Below are 18,462 nucleotides of genomic sequence, written 5' to 3' on the forward strand. Positions count from 1 at the left end.
TTTCCCCTACTTTATTCATATTTTGCTTTCCATTTACAGCCCAAAAAGGCTTTATTTGGATCATTGTTCAATGTCGGGTGCCACCTGAGAGAGCCAAGGCGCCACTCTAGAGAGTTGGGGCACCACTTGAGATAGTCTGGGCCTATAAGTATGACACTGACTTCCCTCATTCTTCATCCACACATACATTCCTTTTGACAGTTTGTCACTCTCTTCCATATTCTCTTCTCATTTTTCCATTCTCTCCACTGCCATTCACGCCCTGCAAGGAGGACATTACGGTTTGTCGCTTCTGCATCCATCTTTACCTGCCGTTTTGCAGTGTGCATCATCTACATTACTTGGCATCATCATCAACCTTTGTTTGCAGCAAATTCAGGCCGTTTACAGCAGGTTACACCCTCTTTATCAACCTACATTAGATACCTACGTTTTTTTGTGTTTTCTTCACTCCTAAAGGGCTGCCCAGCAGTCGCCTGTTTGCAACCACTTACACGGAGAGATCTTTGTCAAATATTCTTGCGTTTTCTTCTCTAGTTTGCTACCCATCAGTCACCTTGATAGTAGCCATCATCTCGGAGAGATTTCAGCATATCCTTCATCTCTAACAGCTCTTGAGGACTGCATTTCGCTCCCTCTACAGCTGGCTGTCCTTTCCTTCACCCTTCAGCATTTACCCTTTGATATCCTGTTGTGGGAGGAGTGTGTTTTGTTCCCTTCACTGTGCAGATTCCCTATAGGTGCTGCTGCTTGATTTAGACAAGACAATGTAGTTATCATCAGAGCTTCGACTCCGTTGTATCAGCTTGATTCACTTAGCATGATTCAATGATTCATCCTTGATGATCATCTTCTTGATATGCATAAGTTAGTAGGTGGTGCAAAGCTTGCTAGTCTCTCATGTTTTGGAAATTCTATCCAATAATATGCTTGCAGTTTTCTTTAGGTTGTTGTCCTAGTACAATAGGAAAAGACTTACATCCTTTATTGAAATTCTTTTCTATTGTAATTAAAAGATGTCTAGAGTAGTGCATTAAAGCTGGCCATTGATAATTGGTCATAGGTTATGTCTATGTGGGTTAGAATGAGGATAGTGTCACACTTCCACTTATATAACTTGGTGGGTGCATATGACCAGAACTCGAGTATATTACAGTCGAACACATACAGAATAATGCCTTGTAGTGTAGGCTAGATTTGCCAAAATAGACAATTGCAATCAACGAGATGACATGATCTTGGAAAGTTTGGGCAATGTGCATGTGTCGGCTGGAAATTTAGAATGTGCATATTTTTGCATAGAAATGTCATATTAAGATTCTAGGATTGTTTTTCTAATGTCCTTTGGAAGAGGCTTCACACAATACCCTTGTTTAGTGGTCCCTATATTTTGGGTCTCCATATTTTAGGGTCCTTGTATTAGCCTAAAAATGCTACTTCTACAAACAAGGATGATGTTCTAAAATAGTAAGTTTTTATCTTGATAACTATTACTAAATTTAGTTGTTTGTATTCTTCAAAGTTTTTAGTCAAAGAAGAAAAGCCTTGAAGATTAGACAAGTGTCCTAACACTTTGTCAAGAAAAGTGATGGGATGGTATTTACTCATACCATATTAGAGAGACAATAGGGTTTGTGGGGAGAAACACAGAGTGTACGGCAATCACTGATATGGTATGCACTCATACCATATGAGAGAGAGAGTTTGGTTTGCAAGGAGGAACACAAATTATATTGCAAAAACTGAGAGAAGGAAAAACTCAGAAACTTAGAAACTTAGAAGAAGAAGAGCAAAGAAGATGATGAATGATGAATCGCTGAATCATGCTGAATGAAGCAAGTTGATACAATGGAGCAAAAGGTCAAAGATGATTGCATTGTCTTGGTTGATTAGGTGGTTGTATCTATAGGGAACTTGCACTGTGAAGGGAGTAAAATGCAGTATGATACTGAAGGTATCGCTGAATGGTGAAGGAAAGGACAGCCAACTATAGAGGGAGAGAAACGTAGCCCTCGAGGGTTGTCAAATTCAAGGAAGAAGATCACTAGCAATAGTCTTAAACCGCGGAGGGTGATCATCAACAAGACGGTGTGCTAGATGGTGAATGTAGCCACAGAAGGGGCAAAGGCTGGCTTGCAGACAGTTGTAGATGCCTGTTGGAGTCGTTGCGGATGCCAAGAAGGGTCAAGACTGCAAAATACAGTCTATGAGGCTGATGCGAGGTGGAGAACACTGTTGCGAACTGGAGAGGAAGGTGTTGGACTGCAAATGCAGCTAGGAAAGGCTGACGCCAAGTGGAGAAGCTAGTCGCTAGGTGAAGAGGAAGGTCACTTAGGTAGCTAGGAGATGGAGGGCATGGATGATGCCACTTGAAGCCAAAACACAGGCTATGATGGAGAGAATCAAGGTGCGTGTGTGACAGCAAGGGAAAGTATACCTGCAATGTTTGCCTCACAAGGTGTGAGTAGCAGTGGAGAGGCTAGAGAGAGAAGAAAAGAATGACAGATGAATGAATGACGATGAGTGAGAGTATATAGAATGAGGGGGAGCTAGTGCTATATTTATAGGCACAAAGTGTCTTGAGTAGTGCCCCAGTAAGTGAGCGCCGAGCCCCTTTTTGGGACTGCTAGTGTGAAACCAAAAGGAATGATGAATGACTTGGTTTCTTAGCAACCCCCTCTCAGGCCTAATTAGGAGTGAAAAAGAGGAGTGAGATAGAGAAGAAGATCCACCCTGTAATTCTAGTGTTTAACTTGTAAGGTAACATGTAGTGAACAATAGTAGACATGATGAGATGATAGAACTCGAAACTCAGCCTTAGGAGATAGCCACAAGCTTTGTTTCTCCATGTTGGGAGGAATATGAAGGCCTAGCCACCAAGCCAAGGCTGAAACATCCAAAGCCCCAAACTAGGAAGAACCTGTAGATCTTGCATATCAATCAATGAGAATAAATGGGCGAGATGGCATAGAGATGTCAACCACCCCAAAATGGTAAAGGGTTGTCAACAAGGTGTGTGAAGAACCGCATGATGAGTAGGGATCCCCTTTGAAGCTAAAGGAACGAGATCCCCCTTTGAAGGAGAAGAAAGAGAAGCCCCCTTTGAATCCCCCTATGTGAGAGAGAGAGAGAGAATCAAGAAACTCATGGATCATGCCTCTGGAGAGTTTGATGACAAAGGAATGTTGTTGGTGGTGCTAAAGAAGGTATCTAGGGCTCTAATAGAAGAGAGGCTAGGCAGCTCCCAAAGGTGGCCTCTTGAATCTGAGTAGAGGAGGGAGTGGATGGAAGCGTATCATAGAAAATCTCCTTGATGCCCGCATTGGAGTTAGTGTCCATGAAGCAATACAAGGGAGGCGAGGAAATAGGTAGCTCCTATGGAGCCACAAGTGGGAAACAACCTTTGTCTCTCAATGGAGCGGATTACAAAGTTGGAGTGGAAGGAGTCGAACATCCACTATCTCTCTCGAAGTAGACTGACGAGGACACAGTACCAACAAGCACTTTCTTGGTGGAGTGGACTGTAGAACTGATGGCTAGGAAAGCCACTGCACCCAAAAATGGGTGGGGGAAACCTCCATAGCGCATTGCAACGGTCTCTAGGAGGGCTTATTACCACGTGGGGTCTTAGAGCCTCCTTTTGCTTGCAAGGGCTTAGTACGCATTGGGTGTGTCTTATTGCTTGGAGCATAAAAATTTGATAGCCGGTGTAGAATGATCTCCATGGCCGAGAAGAATGAGGTGTCATGACGAGTGCGAGGGGGAAAGATGCATGTACTCCGGTGGAGTAGGGAGCAAAGGTTGATAATGACAATCTTCAGTGGTATGACCTCTTGCCATAGGAGGAGCACCTAGTGGTGTCTGTCTTGTGGAGAGGCCATAATAGTGGTGTGGTAAACGTATAAAGGGAGGGTGGGAGGGAGAAAAAGATAAGGGTATCTCTTGATGATACGATTGAAATAGCGGGAATCTGAAGGTGACGCCAAACACGCAACCTTTGTGTGCTTTCTCTAATGAAGAGGATCTTTTAGCTCTCTAAGCACCTCTGCTCTAATACCATGTCAAGAAAATTGGTGGGATGGCATGCACTCATACCATATCACAGAGATAGTAGAGTTTGCGGGGAGAAACATAGAGTGTGCAGCCAACACTGAGTGAAGAAAAAACTCAAAAACTCAAAAGAAGAAGAGTGCAGAAGATGATGGATGATGAATGATGAATCAATGAATCATGCTGAATGAATTAAGTAAATGCAATGGAACAAAAGCTCGAAGATGACTGCATTGTCGTGGCTGATCAAGCGATATTATCTGCAGGGAATGTGCACTGTGGAGGGAGTGAAACACAATCCTTTGGATAATAGGGTATTGAAGGTAATGTTGAATGGCAAAGGAAAAGGATAACCAGTTTTAGAGGGAGCGAAACACAGTCCTCAAGGGCCATCAAAATCGAGGAAGATGATAACCAATAACAATCGTGAACTTCTGAGGTGATCATCAATAGGACAGTCTGCTAGATGTTGAAACATAGCCACAAAAGGGCCAAGGACTGCAAAATGCAGCTTGTAGAGGGTAGCAGATGCCTATCAGAGTCGGTGCCGATGCCAAGAAGGGTCCAGATTGCAAAACATAGCTTGTGAAGTTGACGCTAGGTGGAGAATACTGTCTCCAAGTGGAGAGGAAGGTGATAGACTGCAAACACATTTAGGAAAGGCTGATGCCAAGTGGAGAACCTAGTTGCTAAGTGAAATGGAAGGTCACTTGGCAGCTAGGAGATGGAGGGTAGCAGGATGATGTATTTATAGGCATAGACTATCTCCAACGACGTTTCAATAAGTGGGTGCCCAATCTTTTTTGGGGCTGTCAGTGCGAAACCAAAGGGAATGAATGACAAGAAACCTATTGAATGACTTGGTTTCTCAATACACTTATCATTCAAGTTTTCAAATGTCCCTCCACTTGCTCCACTTTGTGAGAGTTGCTATTGAAACCAACCACGAATGGGTGGTAAATCCTTGATTACAACTTAATTACAGCAGCAAACAATAACTGTAAATCTGAAAATACAAAATTGCCTACCGATCTTGGACAGTGCACACCCAATTGGCCCCAAAATTGGTGCCCCTTTCGGTATTTCTTTAGTTTTATTGAAGAAGAAGTTGATTTACAATGGGATTCTCCCGATCCCCTTCATAATCCAAACTCCCCTTGCTGTCCAAAGTGACCAGCAAGTCTTCAATCTGATTTGCCCCTTGATTAGGGCACTTAATTGGCCTTCATCCACTTCATAGACGATGGAAATGCCCCAAGTTCAATGGCTGGCTAGCCCTTCACGTGAATTTAATTGAAATTCACCTTCAGCCCTGAAAAATCCAAGTCTTGGAGCTTCCAACTTTTGGCACGCTTCCCGAGGCTGTTGCTAAACCCTAATTTTTGCTGTAAATTAGGGTTTATAGTAGAGAAATTTGCAATTTCTCAGTCTCCAAGGGTCCAAATGCTGAGATCTTCAGAGCAAAGCTGTGAAATGGCTGGGAGATGAGAGAGAAATATGTAGAGAGAGAAAATTCAGAGTTTTGTTGCGAAGAATGACTGAAAGTCAGTCAAATGCAGCTGCTGCCCTGCCACAACAGCATTAAATGCTGTTGCCTATAGCTGAGACATCCAAATCAGCTATCACTTATACTTGGATGCAATTGCCCAGCTGTGGAGGGTCTAAATTTGCAATCGCCTCCTCAAAACTCACTCATGGCTGGCTACAATGGTTGAAAATAGGCTGGCCATGGTTGCTCACAGCTCTCCCACATTTGCTATAGCAAGAATGATATTGTTTTTCCTCTTCTTCAGCCTTTTATCAGCTTACATGGGCAAGTTTGCCAAGTGGCAGCCTTCCCAAATGGTTTTTCCAACATTATTCATCATTAAATATTATTTTTCAGTCTTCAATTTATTGAAAATTAATCTAATAATTATTTCGGTGCCCCAAAAAATAATCTGATTGGCCAATAATTAAATTGGCTAGGCATCTTCCACTCTTGAGTCTTTTTGTGCTAACTTTGACCTTTAGATCGGCATTATTAAACGCCACATCTCTAGTGTCACCGACACTTGTGGCCAAATGAATGACCTAGGCCAACAATTGACACCGGATACCACCAAGTACCTATGCAACATAACTTATAGCAACTTTTACCTTTGATATCCCGTGATTTTCTCGGGTCCTAGGCTTGTAAATTTACTCTAACCCCAATTGCACCTCACATGTGCAACATTTACTTAATCACGTGATTAAAAATTAATCCATATGTTAAGTGAGGTTTTAAAAATACATGTCCTCATGACAATCCTGCCCGTCGAAATCCTTGCAATCGTCCTTGATTGCATTGCCAAATGCATCAAAAGCAAAGTACTACACTGGAATTTCTATAGGGCATCATAGTCAACACAACATTGCGCTGCTGTTCAACCATTCCATATGCCCAACATATGCTGAAAATTACCAGCCAACATAACATAACATAAGACTCATAAAGAATCTCAAAAACATTGCCAGATTATCATGTGACAAAACCAAACCATAGTATAGCGAAAACCAAGCATAAACCATGGTTGAAACATCAATGGCATCATAAGACATGTTGCTGTCCACAAAACCAGCTGAATACCACTGAATATTAATGATCATACGCTGAAAATGAACATTCGATAATCAGCCCTTGTGCTGACCATTAATTGATGCTACATCAAGCATAACCAATGCCATAACAAGCATAATTGATTACACACCGAGCATAACAGATGCAAATGTGCAATTTCAGAGTTGCAGTGAAAGCCGTACTGATCTGTATACCTAACATAGTGACTAGTACATTGAATAGTGATCTCTTGGCAAACATACTGTTCAGCCATAGTACGTGGAATGTATACTAAATACATTGGAAATCCACTACTTCTAGAGCTGTCCATTACTGAGGAGTGGAGGTGCTAGCTCGCTCACAAGCATCAAATAATACTCTGGACTTCTGCTTTGCTGAACCTGATTGAGCTCGAACTCGGCTCTAATATGAAAGCATAAAGGTAAAGTTGCAACAACCGAGGATGGTCTGCCAAGTCATCCTCCTCCATCCATTTGGCATCCATTGGTGAATAATTCTGAAACTTCACCAAGTACCTTTTGGAACCCTTACTCTTGATCTTCCTCCCTTTGTGTGCCAAAATCTGCTTTGGTACCAGTATTTCATCGAGCTCTTCAACCTCTAGCTGAATTTCAGCAGATATATCCTTTGGTACATCTCCATGAAAAGATCTAAGCAAGCTCACATGAAAGGCATTGTGTATCCGCCAGTGTGGAGGCAATTTCAGTCTATAGCATATATCATTGATCCTCTCCAACACTTGAAATGGCCCATAGTATCTCATAGTCAACCTTTGCCTCTTTGACATGTGACTTGGCATCATCATGATGCAATCTTGTATCCTTTCCACGCAGCAATGTGTCGGTTATAGTAGTAGTTTCTATAAGCTGAGACATGCTGGAAACAGTGGACTTAATGCAAAAACCCCGAATACCCTTTGGCAAACAATAAATATACTTCTCCATATGAATTTAGCTGAAATTCACCTTCAGCCCTCAAAAATCCAAGTCTTTGAGTTGCCAATTTTTGGCACGCTTCTTGAGGCTGTTGGTAAACCCTAATTTTTGCTGTAAATTAGGGTTTACAGCAGAGAAATTTGCAATTTCTTAGCCTCCAAGGATTCAAATGCTGAGATCTTTAGAGCAAGTCTGTGAAATGGTTGGGAGATGAGAGAGAAAGTTGTAGAGAGAGAAAATTCAGAGTTTTGTCGCAAAGAATGCCTGAAAATTAGTCAAATGCAGTTGTTGCTCTACCACAACATCATTAAATGCCGTTGCCTACAGGCTGAGACATCCAAATTGGTTTTCACCTTGTACCTAGATGCAATCGCCCAGCTGTGGAGGGTCCGAATCTGCAATCGCCTCCTCAAAACTCACTCGTGGCTTGCTGCAATGGTTGAAAATAGGCTGGCCCTGGCTGCTCACAACTCTCCCACATTTCCTACAGCAAGAATGATCTCGTTTTTCCTCTTCTTTAGCCTTTTACCAGTCTATATGGGCAAGTTTGCCAAGTGGTAGCCTTCCCAAATGGTTTTTCCAACATTATCCATCATTAAATATTATTTTTCAGTCTTTAATTATTAAAAATTAATCTAATAATTATTTCAGTGCTCAGAAAAATAATCAGACTGGCCAATAATTAAATTGGGTAGACATCTTTCACTCCCGAGTCTCTCTATGCTATCTTTGACCATTAGATCGGCGTTAGGTACCATTGAATGCCACATCTCTAGTGTCACCAACTGACACTTATGGCCAAATGAATGACCTAGGCCAACAATTGACATCAGATACCACCAAGTACCTGTGCAACATAACTTAAAGCAACTTTTGCCTTTGACATCCTGTGATTTTCTCGGGCCTTGGGCTCGTAAATTTACTCTAATCCTAGTTGCACCTCACACGTGCAACATTTACTTAATCATGTGAATAAAAATTAATCCACATATTAAGTGAGGTTTCAAAAATACATGTCCTCACGATAGTTGCCTTCTTGAATCTGCCTGAAATTTCTTAATTTCACGTGTTGGAATTCAAGCCCTAGGCCTTCAATTTTGAGCATCATCTCGAGGTGGTTGTCAAACCTTAATTTTTGCTGTAAATTAGGATTTATAGCATAGATTTTTCAATATCTCCACTGTTGATGACTCAAATGGTTGGATTTTACTGAGATAACTTGAGAGATGACTGAGGGATGAGAGAGAATGTTGTAGAGAGAAATTTTAGAGTTTGACTGCGACAAAGGCTGAAAAACTATTGCTGTCCTACTCGAACAGCCATGGAAGTTGTCACCTACGGCTTAGAACCACCAGAAAGGCTACTGCCCCTTGTTGTATGCTGTCACTTGCACCAGAAGGACCTTGGGTTGTTGTCACTTGTCCTTGGAGGGCTCCGAATTGTTGTTGCCTATCATAGGATTGATCCTTGGTGGCTACAAATTACATCATCAACATCTCCTTGCTCTCTAATAGCCTCTTTCTCTCTCACAATGGCTAGGATAGATTTACACCAGCCCTCAAAAGCGTTTTTTCAACTTGCATGTGCAAGTTTTGCTAAGTGGTAGCCTTTTAATCCCATTTTTTAGCATTATCTATCTTATTAAATTATTTTTAAAAATGTTAAATTGGAAAATTAATTTAATAATTATTCTAATGTCTAGAAAAATAATTCCACCAGTCAATAATTAAATTGGCGAGGCTAATTTGTCTTTCAAGTATCCCTAAGCAGTTATTGATCCTTAGATTGGCATTGATTAATTAATTAAGGCCTAGTCTCTAATATCACCACTGACCATTAGTGGCCAATAAATTCGTGTAGGCAAAAATTTGACACCAGGCACCAGAGTACTTGTGTGACATAACTTATTGTAAATTTTGCCTTTGGCATCAAGTGATATTTCGGGATCGTGCGTCCCATATTGTGAAATAAGTAGCTTGCATCTCACATGTACAAGTCATATTAGCACATTTGATTAGCTTTTAATTAAATACTAAGCAATGCAATAAAAATTCACATCCTCATGATAGACCACCCCCTTGAAATCCGTGCAATCATCCTCGATTGCATTGCAATGTGCTAAGGCATCCATTGCTACTACTAGAAATACATGATGGCATTGTAGTCAAACAACACGTGCACCTATTTCTTAACCATGCTCATGCCCTTTGCATGTGGAATTCAAGTCATTTAAACTAGTTACAATCCATACACCTGAATTATAACCACTGCCAGAACCATAAGGGATGCATCTGTGTGTCAAAACCTAACATTGTTTTGACCACCAAGGCGTTGTAATGTGTAAATTAAGAATAACTAGTGCCTCATTGCAATGTTGTACTAATGATACTCATGTAAGGTATAGATCAATTCCAAAGGGTATGTAACTTATGCAATTGTACTTCTCTTGCATTACTTGTAAATTTGCATTCCATACCATCCATGTATTCCATACATGCCTTGCAAATGCATATTACATCCAAATGTACATTCCATGTATTCAATACTTGCTAGTAACCTTACAAATGTATAGTTTTAGAGCTTAGGTGCTAACCATACACATTTGCATATCAACTCACAATGACTACTACACTCAACGTGATCCCAATGGTAGAAATACTGTCAGCACACAATACCGCGGATGCAAGCCATGTACATCCAAGATCCACTATATAACCAAGCTGTCCATCACTAGGGGAGTGGAAATGCAACCTCCTCCTTGAGCATCAGGCAATACTCTAGACCTTCTATGGTCTACTGAACTTGAAAGAGCCTAATCCAAAGTTAGCTCTAATTGAAACACATTAAGGTAAAGTACATCATTAAGAATGATTTGCAAGGTCATCCTCCTCCATGCAGTTGCTTTCTTTCATAGATGAAACATTGCTAAAGCTTCACTAAGAGTGCATGGAAACTTTATCTCTAACTTTGCCACAACTTTGCTTGCCTCAAAACCTCCACTAGGTTATAGGCCTTTGTCCCTGTTAAGCATTGCGATGCTTTATACTTTCACATTACTGCAATTTCAACTTAACCAATATGCAACATTGCATCCAATTGACTAGCCCCTCATGTGTACCTGATATGCTAGGAGCATTAGTTGCATTAGGAAACATTCTTATTTGCATACTTTGGACCATTGTAGTATGACTCTGCATTTGCATACTACCAACTATGCCAAGATATATTTTCCCATACATTGCATGCATTAATAGCTGCATTTCCCTCATGATGCGCACTATATGGAGCATTTGCATGACCAACATTAATACCATGAGTCCTAAATACTGTGGGTTGCATATATGCATCGCCAAACTTGCCACGTTGTGCCCCAACATCATGTCAGCATTGCTATATATGGGGTTATGCATATTACCAGCCATACCTAAATTCATTGGGCCTTGCACACCATGGATTGGTTATTGCATACCATAAGGAGTTGTGTGACACATTCCCGTATGCGGTCCTTGACCCACCATAACATGGAAACTAGTGCCATCACCAAAGCACCATGGGTATCCCATCATTGCATGCATGTCTTGTGGTCCAAAAAGCATTGGATTGGCACTTCCATGTTGGCCTTGCATATGCATCAATTGCCCCATTTGCATCATTTGCTTATGCTTATTACCCACATTTGGAACATCATGGTGTTGTATTGGCTCTTTTTTCAGTGCATCTTGATGTCCCAAAGCTCTCGAAGATGATTTCCTCTTCTTACCTTTGTTGTCCTTATTTAAGGGGTTCAAAAAGTGCATGAATTGAGGATCATTTTCCAATTGCACAAACATTTCAGCTGGTGTCCTCAGCTGATCTTTGCCCCCGTATGATTGAGCTGAATAACACTTTCAATGGTATAGTGGTAGATGCCTTGCAACTGGATATGGATGAGGGTGAATTGGTCCGGATTTTTGACGTGGAACATGTTGAGCCCCTTGTTAAGTGCTCTAAGTTTGTTGAGGCCTCCTTGGTGGGAGGGTCAAATGCATTGCCTTGTGGGGATTTGCGACCATTGCCTTGTACTTTGGAGATGGGTCACACTTTGTTCTATGCTCAAGTAGTAGGGTAGTGAGATGAATCCCAGGATTTGGATTGGGAGCATCTTTTGGAATTTGCCAACATGTTACTTGGGGAGTATGTGCAACATAATAGAATAATTGCAATGACTTTGAAGAGAGTGATGTCATTGTTACTATTGTGGATACAAAGAAAGTGTTGATAAGTGTTGTGCAAGAGGATTGTGTGGAGGACATTTTTGTGGGCTCAAGGGGGTTTTATGAGGCCTTGCTCCAATTTCCTCATAAGTGTGATGTGCTTTTAAGCAAGCTGCCTTTGTTTTATGATCGCAAACTAGTGCATGCTATCCCATGGTGCCCAATTGCAGACTTCATAGAATTGCTAAAGCAGGAATGCTCGATTTGGGTGGAAGTGGAGGGTTGCCCAGCCATGTATTGGATCCTTTTGCTTGATGCCATGACCAAGATTGATGAAGTGTTGGTATCTTGGAGTACTCTAGCCATCAATAGAAATAGAATGTGCATGCTTTGGAATACCTCTTGCAAGCGTCCCACTTGGCTACGGGTGAATTTCCTTGGTATGCATACTTTGCATTCTTGTCTCAAATGGGGAGTCTTTGCAGAACATTGCTTCAATTGGGGACAATTAGGTTACTTTGTAATGAAATTTATTGAAAGCAAAGAAGAGACAAGACATGCGAATGATGTTCCTAATGTACAACAGGATGGTTTTGCCTCACGTGTGAATAGATGCCCAGCCTGTGGGGGCAAATTTGGGCAAAGGCAAACAATTGCTTTCACCTCTCACTAATGATACCCATGGTTGGCAAGAGTTGCAGCCAAGAAAGGGCAAAAAGTCAAATGACATATAGAACATTGGTTCCTTGGAGGATGTGCGCCGTAAGGACAAGCCTCTGTCCTAAGGTGTTGGTGTTACACCTTTGAGCATCAAGGCAACCTCTAATGCTAAGGCTTGACAAGACCTATTACATGCTTCTCCTAAGTGTTTGGCCTTTGATTACCGCGGTAAAGTCATTACTTCATGGGATTGTAGATACCTGCACCGCAGCACGATGGATGTGGATCAGCCCTCAACTTCTAAAGCTCGTGATAATGGGACAAACGCCTTCACCGTGTTGGTAGTTTTGGATGAGGATGTTCTTGCTGTTCTAGCAAATAAAGCTGCAATGAGTTAGCTGCAACCCCACACTTGATCTCCTTTCATCATGAAAATTGCTACATGGAATGTTTGGGGTATTTGCACACATGGCAAGTAGCATGCTATGTGACAAACCTTGCACTCTAATGCCTATGTGATGGAGCATAAGAGTCATAAAGTAGGGAGAACCCTACATTATCACTGCTTCAAGCTTTCTATGCTAGTCTTTCTACAAGAACCCACTCCAGTGTGCTGCTAATTGTCTAAGAGAAATTTCAGCCAGTAGTGATCAGGAGAGATGCATCAGGTAGATTGATAGTTGTGGAAATTACTTACGATGGGGAAGTGCTATGGCTGGTGGGTCTCTATGCTCCTAATGATGTTCCTAGTCGTTTTGAGTTATGGCATCAGTTGAGAGCATGGCTCCCTCTTGGAAGACCTAGCTTTATCATGGGCAATCTCAATGTGTGTTGACCCATCTCATTCGACTTCTAGACATGGACTCATGGATGGCCTAGAATGCCGAGTTTGGAATGCCAAGATTGGAACACCTTTGCTTTGGTTGTTTTGAAACAGGATCCGTGGTCTTGGTTATCTCGCCTTGACCATGGCTACAAAAGTTTGTGTATTGGCAATTAGTTATGATGGGGAAGTGCTATGGCTGGTGGATCTCTATGCTGCTAATGATATTCCTTGTCGTTGTGAGCTATGGCACTAGTTGAGAGCATGTCTCTCTCCCTTGGAAGACTTGGCTTTATCATGGGTGATTTTAATATGTATGTTGACCTATGGCATTCGACTTCTAGACATCGACTCATGGATGGCCCGGAATGCCAAGACTAGAATGCCTCTCCTTCAGCAGTTTTGAAACAGGATCTGTGGTCTTGGTTATCTCACCTCGACCATGGCTACAAAAATTTGTGTATTGGAAATCACAAGCTTGGCCTTTCCATGTAAGATTAAAAATAGCCGACAATCATGATACCAATGGTCTCATATTACCTTGCTTTGCTCTCTTGCCCGAAGTCTCATTTGCGACAAATTACTCAACCCATCTGGTTTTTGCTTTGGAAAAAAGAGGAAACCATCAACCAATCGGGGTGGCAAGCCTGGAAATCTCTCTTTTGTGCCTCGCCAAGAGAGTCAAAATAGGTCTTTTAACCTTTATGCTATTAAGTGATGAAAAGGAAACCCCCAGATAGCTAACACCATGAATATTTATAATGTGTTACTAGGTAAAGAAGCAAGGTGTTGATGCTGTATTAGATTTTTCTGATGAATCTCAGATGTTGCACGCACTACTTGGCTAGACAATGTTAATGTGAAAAAGCAGAAAATGTAGATTTTTAGTGCCATCATGTTGGATGCAATAATTGAATTTCTGTCATTCTACTGTCCTGAAATATATTTGCAGGATGTTGTAGTTGAAGTTCCAATTCCTTACACACAGATAGATTGTAATGAATTCATCCATCGTAGGTAAGTGGTTCTCAAATCCTTTCAAGTTCTGGATTATTTTACTTTCGGGTTGTCTTGCAGAAATGATGACATGAACCTTTTTTTAGTTTATCAATAGACATAAGCAGCTATCCGAGGATGATATACCTATATGTTCTTGCAAAGTCGTAAAAGGTGACATTGACTCTGCTTGTGGAGATCGTTGCTTAAACTTCCTCACCAGCAATGAGTGCACACCTGGATTTTGTCCCTGTGGAGAACTGTGTAAAAACCAGGTAGTGCTGTGCCTTTCTGGTCCTTGTGTTTGAGTGTTTCAAAGTGGCTTTTGAGTATGAGCCAAGTTTTCTCTCTTGTCAGTTAATTCTTTGAATTTCTGTTTACCACACTAAGATTTATAAATGGTAGTCTTGGTGTATTGATTCATATTATAACAGTCCAGCACCTTTTATCTGCCCATAATATTTTTCTGCAATCGGCTGGATAGAAACTGCACATCTATTTGCAAGTTTGTGTCAAAAGTTTGTTGAGTTGTTGTAGTTTATTTTCTTTGGAGACATTCAATTAAGATATGCATGAAAGCTATTGTTGCAAATATGATCATTCTTCTTCAGAGAACTAGTTTGAAATTTAGGAAAAAGGTATTGGAGTGTGGAGGAGATTACTATGCCATACAAAGCTGGTTAGGGTTAAAGGAAAGAATACATCTTGGTCCTAGGATTTCACCTTGTATGTAATTTCATGTGGCCACAGTCTAAGTTTTTGGATCTGTTTGTTTTCAAAAGCTTGAAGACATTTGGATTTCCGAAAACATCTGGCAGGTGTATTCAAAACCAGTGGCTACATGCTCACACTTCATTTCTCTCCCCCTCATTTTGTAATAACCTGATTAAATATCAATAAGCAAAAAAGCACATAAATTGAAATGCACAATTCATCACTTAATCTTGGATAATGGACAGGTTGTTGTCCCCAAAACTAGCACCCCTTGTGGTATTTATTTAACTTATATTGCTAAAGGTTGAAGTACATTGAGATCTAGCTTGATTTCCTTCAATCTTCAATACATCTTGCTGTCCATAGCAACTAGCAAGCCTTCAAACCAATTTACCCCTTGTTTTGCTTGGGGATTGGCCTTTAATTTGCTCATTGGGCGACAAATTCTGCCCCAAACTTACTGTTAGTTGGCTGGCTTCTTGAAATTCTCTGAAATCCCCAAATTCAGCTGCTGAATTTCAAGTATTAGGTCCCAATTTTTGAGCACTCTTCCCAGGATGGCTGGTACACCCTAATTTTTGCTGTAAATTAGGGTTTAGCAGCAGAAATTCTTCAGTTATACCCTGTTGGGACAGAATTAGGTCGAGATCTCTTGAGGGAAGCTGTGAATTGGCTGAAAGGATGGAGAAGAAGCTAGAGAGAGAGAAATTTCAGAGTTCCATTGCCAAAATTGGCAGAAATTTAATATTGCCTTGCTATGAATGACTGATTGGCTGCAACCCACAATCAGGAGCCCCACATGCAATCACTTGCCCTTGTGGGCCCTAAACTTGTTGTCACTTGCGTGTAGACATCCCACAGGGATTGCCACTTGCCTCCAATGGCCTCTTGATCAGCTAGGGATAGCTCTTTGATAGCCTCCAATGGCTGGAAAATTGCAGGAGCAGCTCTCTCTCTTCCTCTCCCAATCTCCACCATGCTGGAATGAGGCTTCAATAGCCTCTAATTGCCTTCTCCTCACTTGCATGGGGAAGTTTTGCCAAGTGGTAGCCTTCTAATTGCATTTTTCAGCAATTTTTAACCTAAATAAATTAATTTTCAGAATATTAATGATGAAAATTAATTTAATTATTAATTCTTGCTCGGAAAAATAACTATACTAACCAACAATTGAATCAACTAGGCCAAATTTACATCCAACTAATCTTTAGCATTTATTAGGCCTTGAACTAACATTAATTAATTAATTAATGTCTAGTTCCTAATGTCCCTATAGATGGTGCCACTTGATCAGCCAGGACAATGCAATCATCTCAAAGTTTTTCTCCATTATAATAGCATGATTTATTCAGCATTATTTAATGTTCATCATTCTTCACTCTTCTTTTGAGTTTTCTTCTCTGAGTGTTTGCCATACACTCTTTGTTTCTCCTTGCAAATCCTAGTCTCTCTCTTATATGGTATGAGTGTATATTGTACCATCATTTTTCTTGACATGATATTAGAGTAGAGATGTTTTGAGAGCTAATGATCCTCTTCATCAATGAAGATGAAGGCTGCGGGATGGACAACTCTCTCAAATTCCCTCCTATTTCTGCTGTGCCATTGGGAGAATACCATTATTTTTTGTCTCCACCCTCCCTTTACAAGTTTGACACATCAGTGCCATGGCTTCTCCCAAGACAGAAGGATAGACGACTGGGTGCTTCTTCTACAGTAAGAAAGGTCATACCATGGAAGATTGTCATCATTCATTTTTGCTCCCTACCCCATTAGGGTATATGCGTCTTTGCCCAGGTATGCCTTGTGCCACCTTATCGTTTTGGGCCATAAAGGTCATTCTACATCGGCTATCATATTTTTATGCTCAAGGCAATAAGATGCATCTGATGCATACTAAGCCCTTGCGAGCAAAATGAGACTTTAAGACCCCCACACGGTGATAAGCTCTCTTGGAGACCCCCGCAATGCGTTGTGGAGGTTTTCTTCACCCATTTTAGGTCCAGTGGCTTCCATGGCTTGCAGTTTTGCAATTCGCTCCATTGAGAGACAATGGTTGTTGGGTAGCGTCTCCTTGAGAATGTGCTCCTTCAAGAGACAAAATGGTTGTTCTACTCCTTCCACTTCTCTTGCTCCATGGTCCACTCCACTAAGAGACAGATGTTGTTGTCCCTTGTTATTGTGTGATAGCTCTTCCTCCCATCCATCTTCTACTTAGTTTTGAGAGGCCACCATTGGATGCTATTTGGCTTCTGTTTCATTAGAGCCCCATATACCTTCTTCGATAGTACCAGCGGTATTTCCTTTGTCATTAGATGCTCTAGAGGTTGTGTTCCATGAGTTTTTATATTCCTTCTCTCTCTCAAAGGGGGATTCAAAGAGGGATCATCTTTCTTTGACGTTAGAGTGGGACTCATTCCTCCAACTTTAGAGGGGGTCCTTACTCATCGTGTGATCGTTCTTATACCTTGTTGAAAATCCTTTACCTTCTTGGGATGGTTGACATCACGATACCATCTCACTTATTAGTACTGAGGATCAACAAGTTCTACTTAGTTCGAGGCCTTGGATGTTTGTGCCATGACTTGGTGGCTAGGCCTTTGTATTCCTTTCAATATGGAGACATGAAGCTTGTGGCTTCTCTTCCGAGGTATCTTTTAATTGCACATTTGATTAATCATTTAATCAAATGTCAATTAATCATAAGCAAAGCATCAAATTTTCACGTCCTTGCGACAGTCCTTGTCCAACCGCAGCATGAAAAATTGTGCTTCCACCAAAAAATCCAGGCTGCCCCATCATAGTATGCATGCTCTGCTGTCCAAAATCTATTGGATTGGCACTTCCGTGATGGCCTTGCATTTGCATTCCTTGCCTTGTAGGTACCAACTGTTTTGTTTCATTAGTATCTTTGGGAGCTTCAAATGAAAGGAAGACGTCTTCTTCTTCTTGCCTTTGCTGTCCTTCTATGGAGCATTCAAAAATCGGGTAAAATTGAGGATCCTTTGCCAATTCAGCAAAGAGATTTGTTGTTGTCCTTATCCGATTCTTAAACTAGTTATCAAAAATTCCTTTTCACTTTGTTGGTCATCAACCTCCTTATACCTTGAAGGTCATGTATCTTGCCCAATAGCAACATTTTCAGCTTGCTGTCCATGGTTTGAGCATTGTCCAATGTAATAAAGCAATTTTCATGCTACTTTAATTAGGCCAATTAGTCTATTTTAGGCTAGAGTATAAAAGGCAAGAGAGTGCCAATGTAACACACCTTTTTCAATTCATTTCTTGAAACTCCACTTCTTGGAGCTAGAAGGTTTCTTCCTTCCCCACCATTGCAAAGGGTGTGTACCTTGCAGCAGCCATCATCATAGTATTCTCAACAAGCAACCATGGCTTCAACATTTGTATTTCTTCTTCTCATTGAATATGAATGGCAAGCTATGGTTTGTTTCTAGCATTTCTTGGAAGCATTTCTTGTTAGTTTTCTTG

General features: G+C 41.0%; 1 protein-coding gene across 1 annotated transcript in view; it reads left to right on the forward strand.

Moving 5' to 3' along the window:
* Positions 1-18,462, forward strand: part of ASHH1 (SET domain group 26) — a 134,616-nt gene that overhangs the window by 23,386 nt on the left and 92,768 nt on the right. The window contains exons 3-4 of the mRNA XM_087668217.1: positions 14,216-14,280; positions 14,378-14,534. Of these exons, the coding sequence (XP_087524343.1) occupies positions 14,216-14,280; positions 14,378-14,534 (222 nt within the window). The remainder of the gene's footprint in view (positions 1-14,215; positions 14,281-14,377; positions 14,535-18,462) is intronic.

Source organism: Lygodium microphyllum, chromosome 26 (assembly GCF_053477565.2).
Source record: "Lygodium microphyllum isolate KBCC chromosome 26, Lygodium_microphyllum_v1.1.10, whole genome shotgun sequence".
NCBI classification, from domain to species: Eukaryota; Viridiplantae; Streptophyta; class Polypodiopsida; order Schizaeales; family Lygodiaceae; genus Lygodium; species Lygodium microphyllum.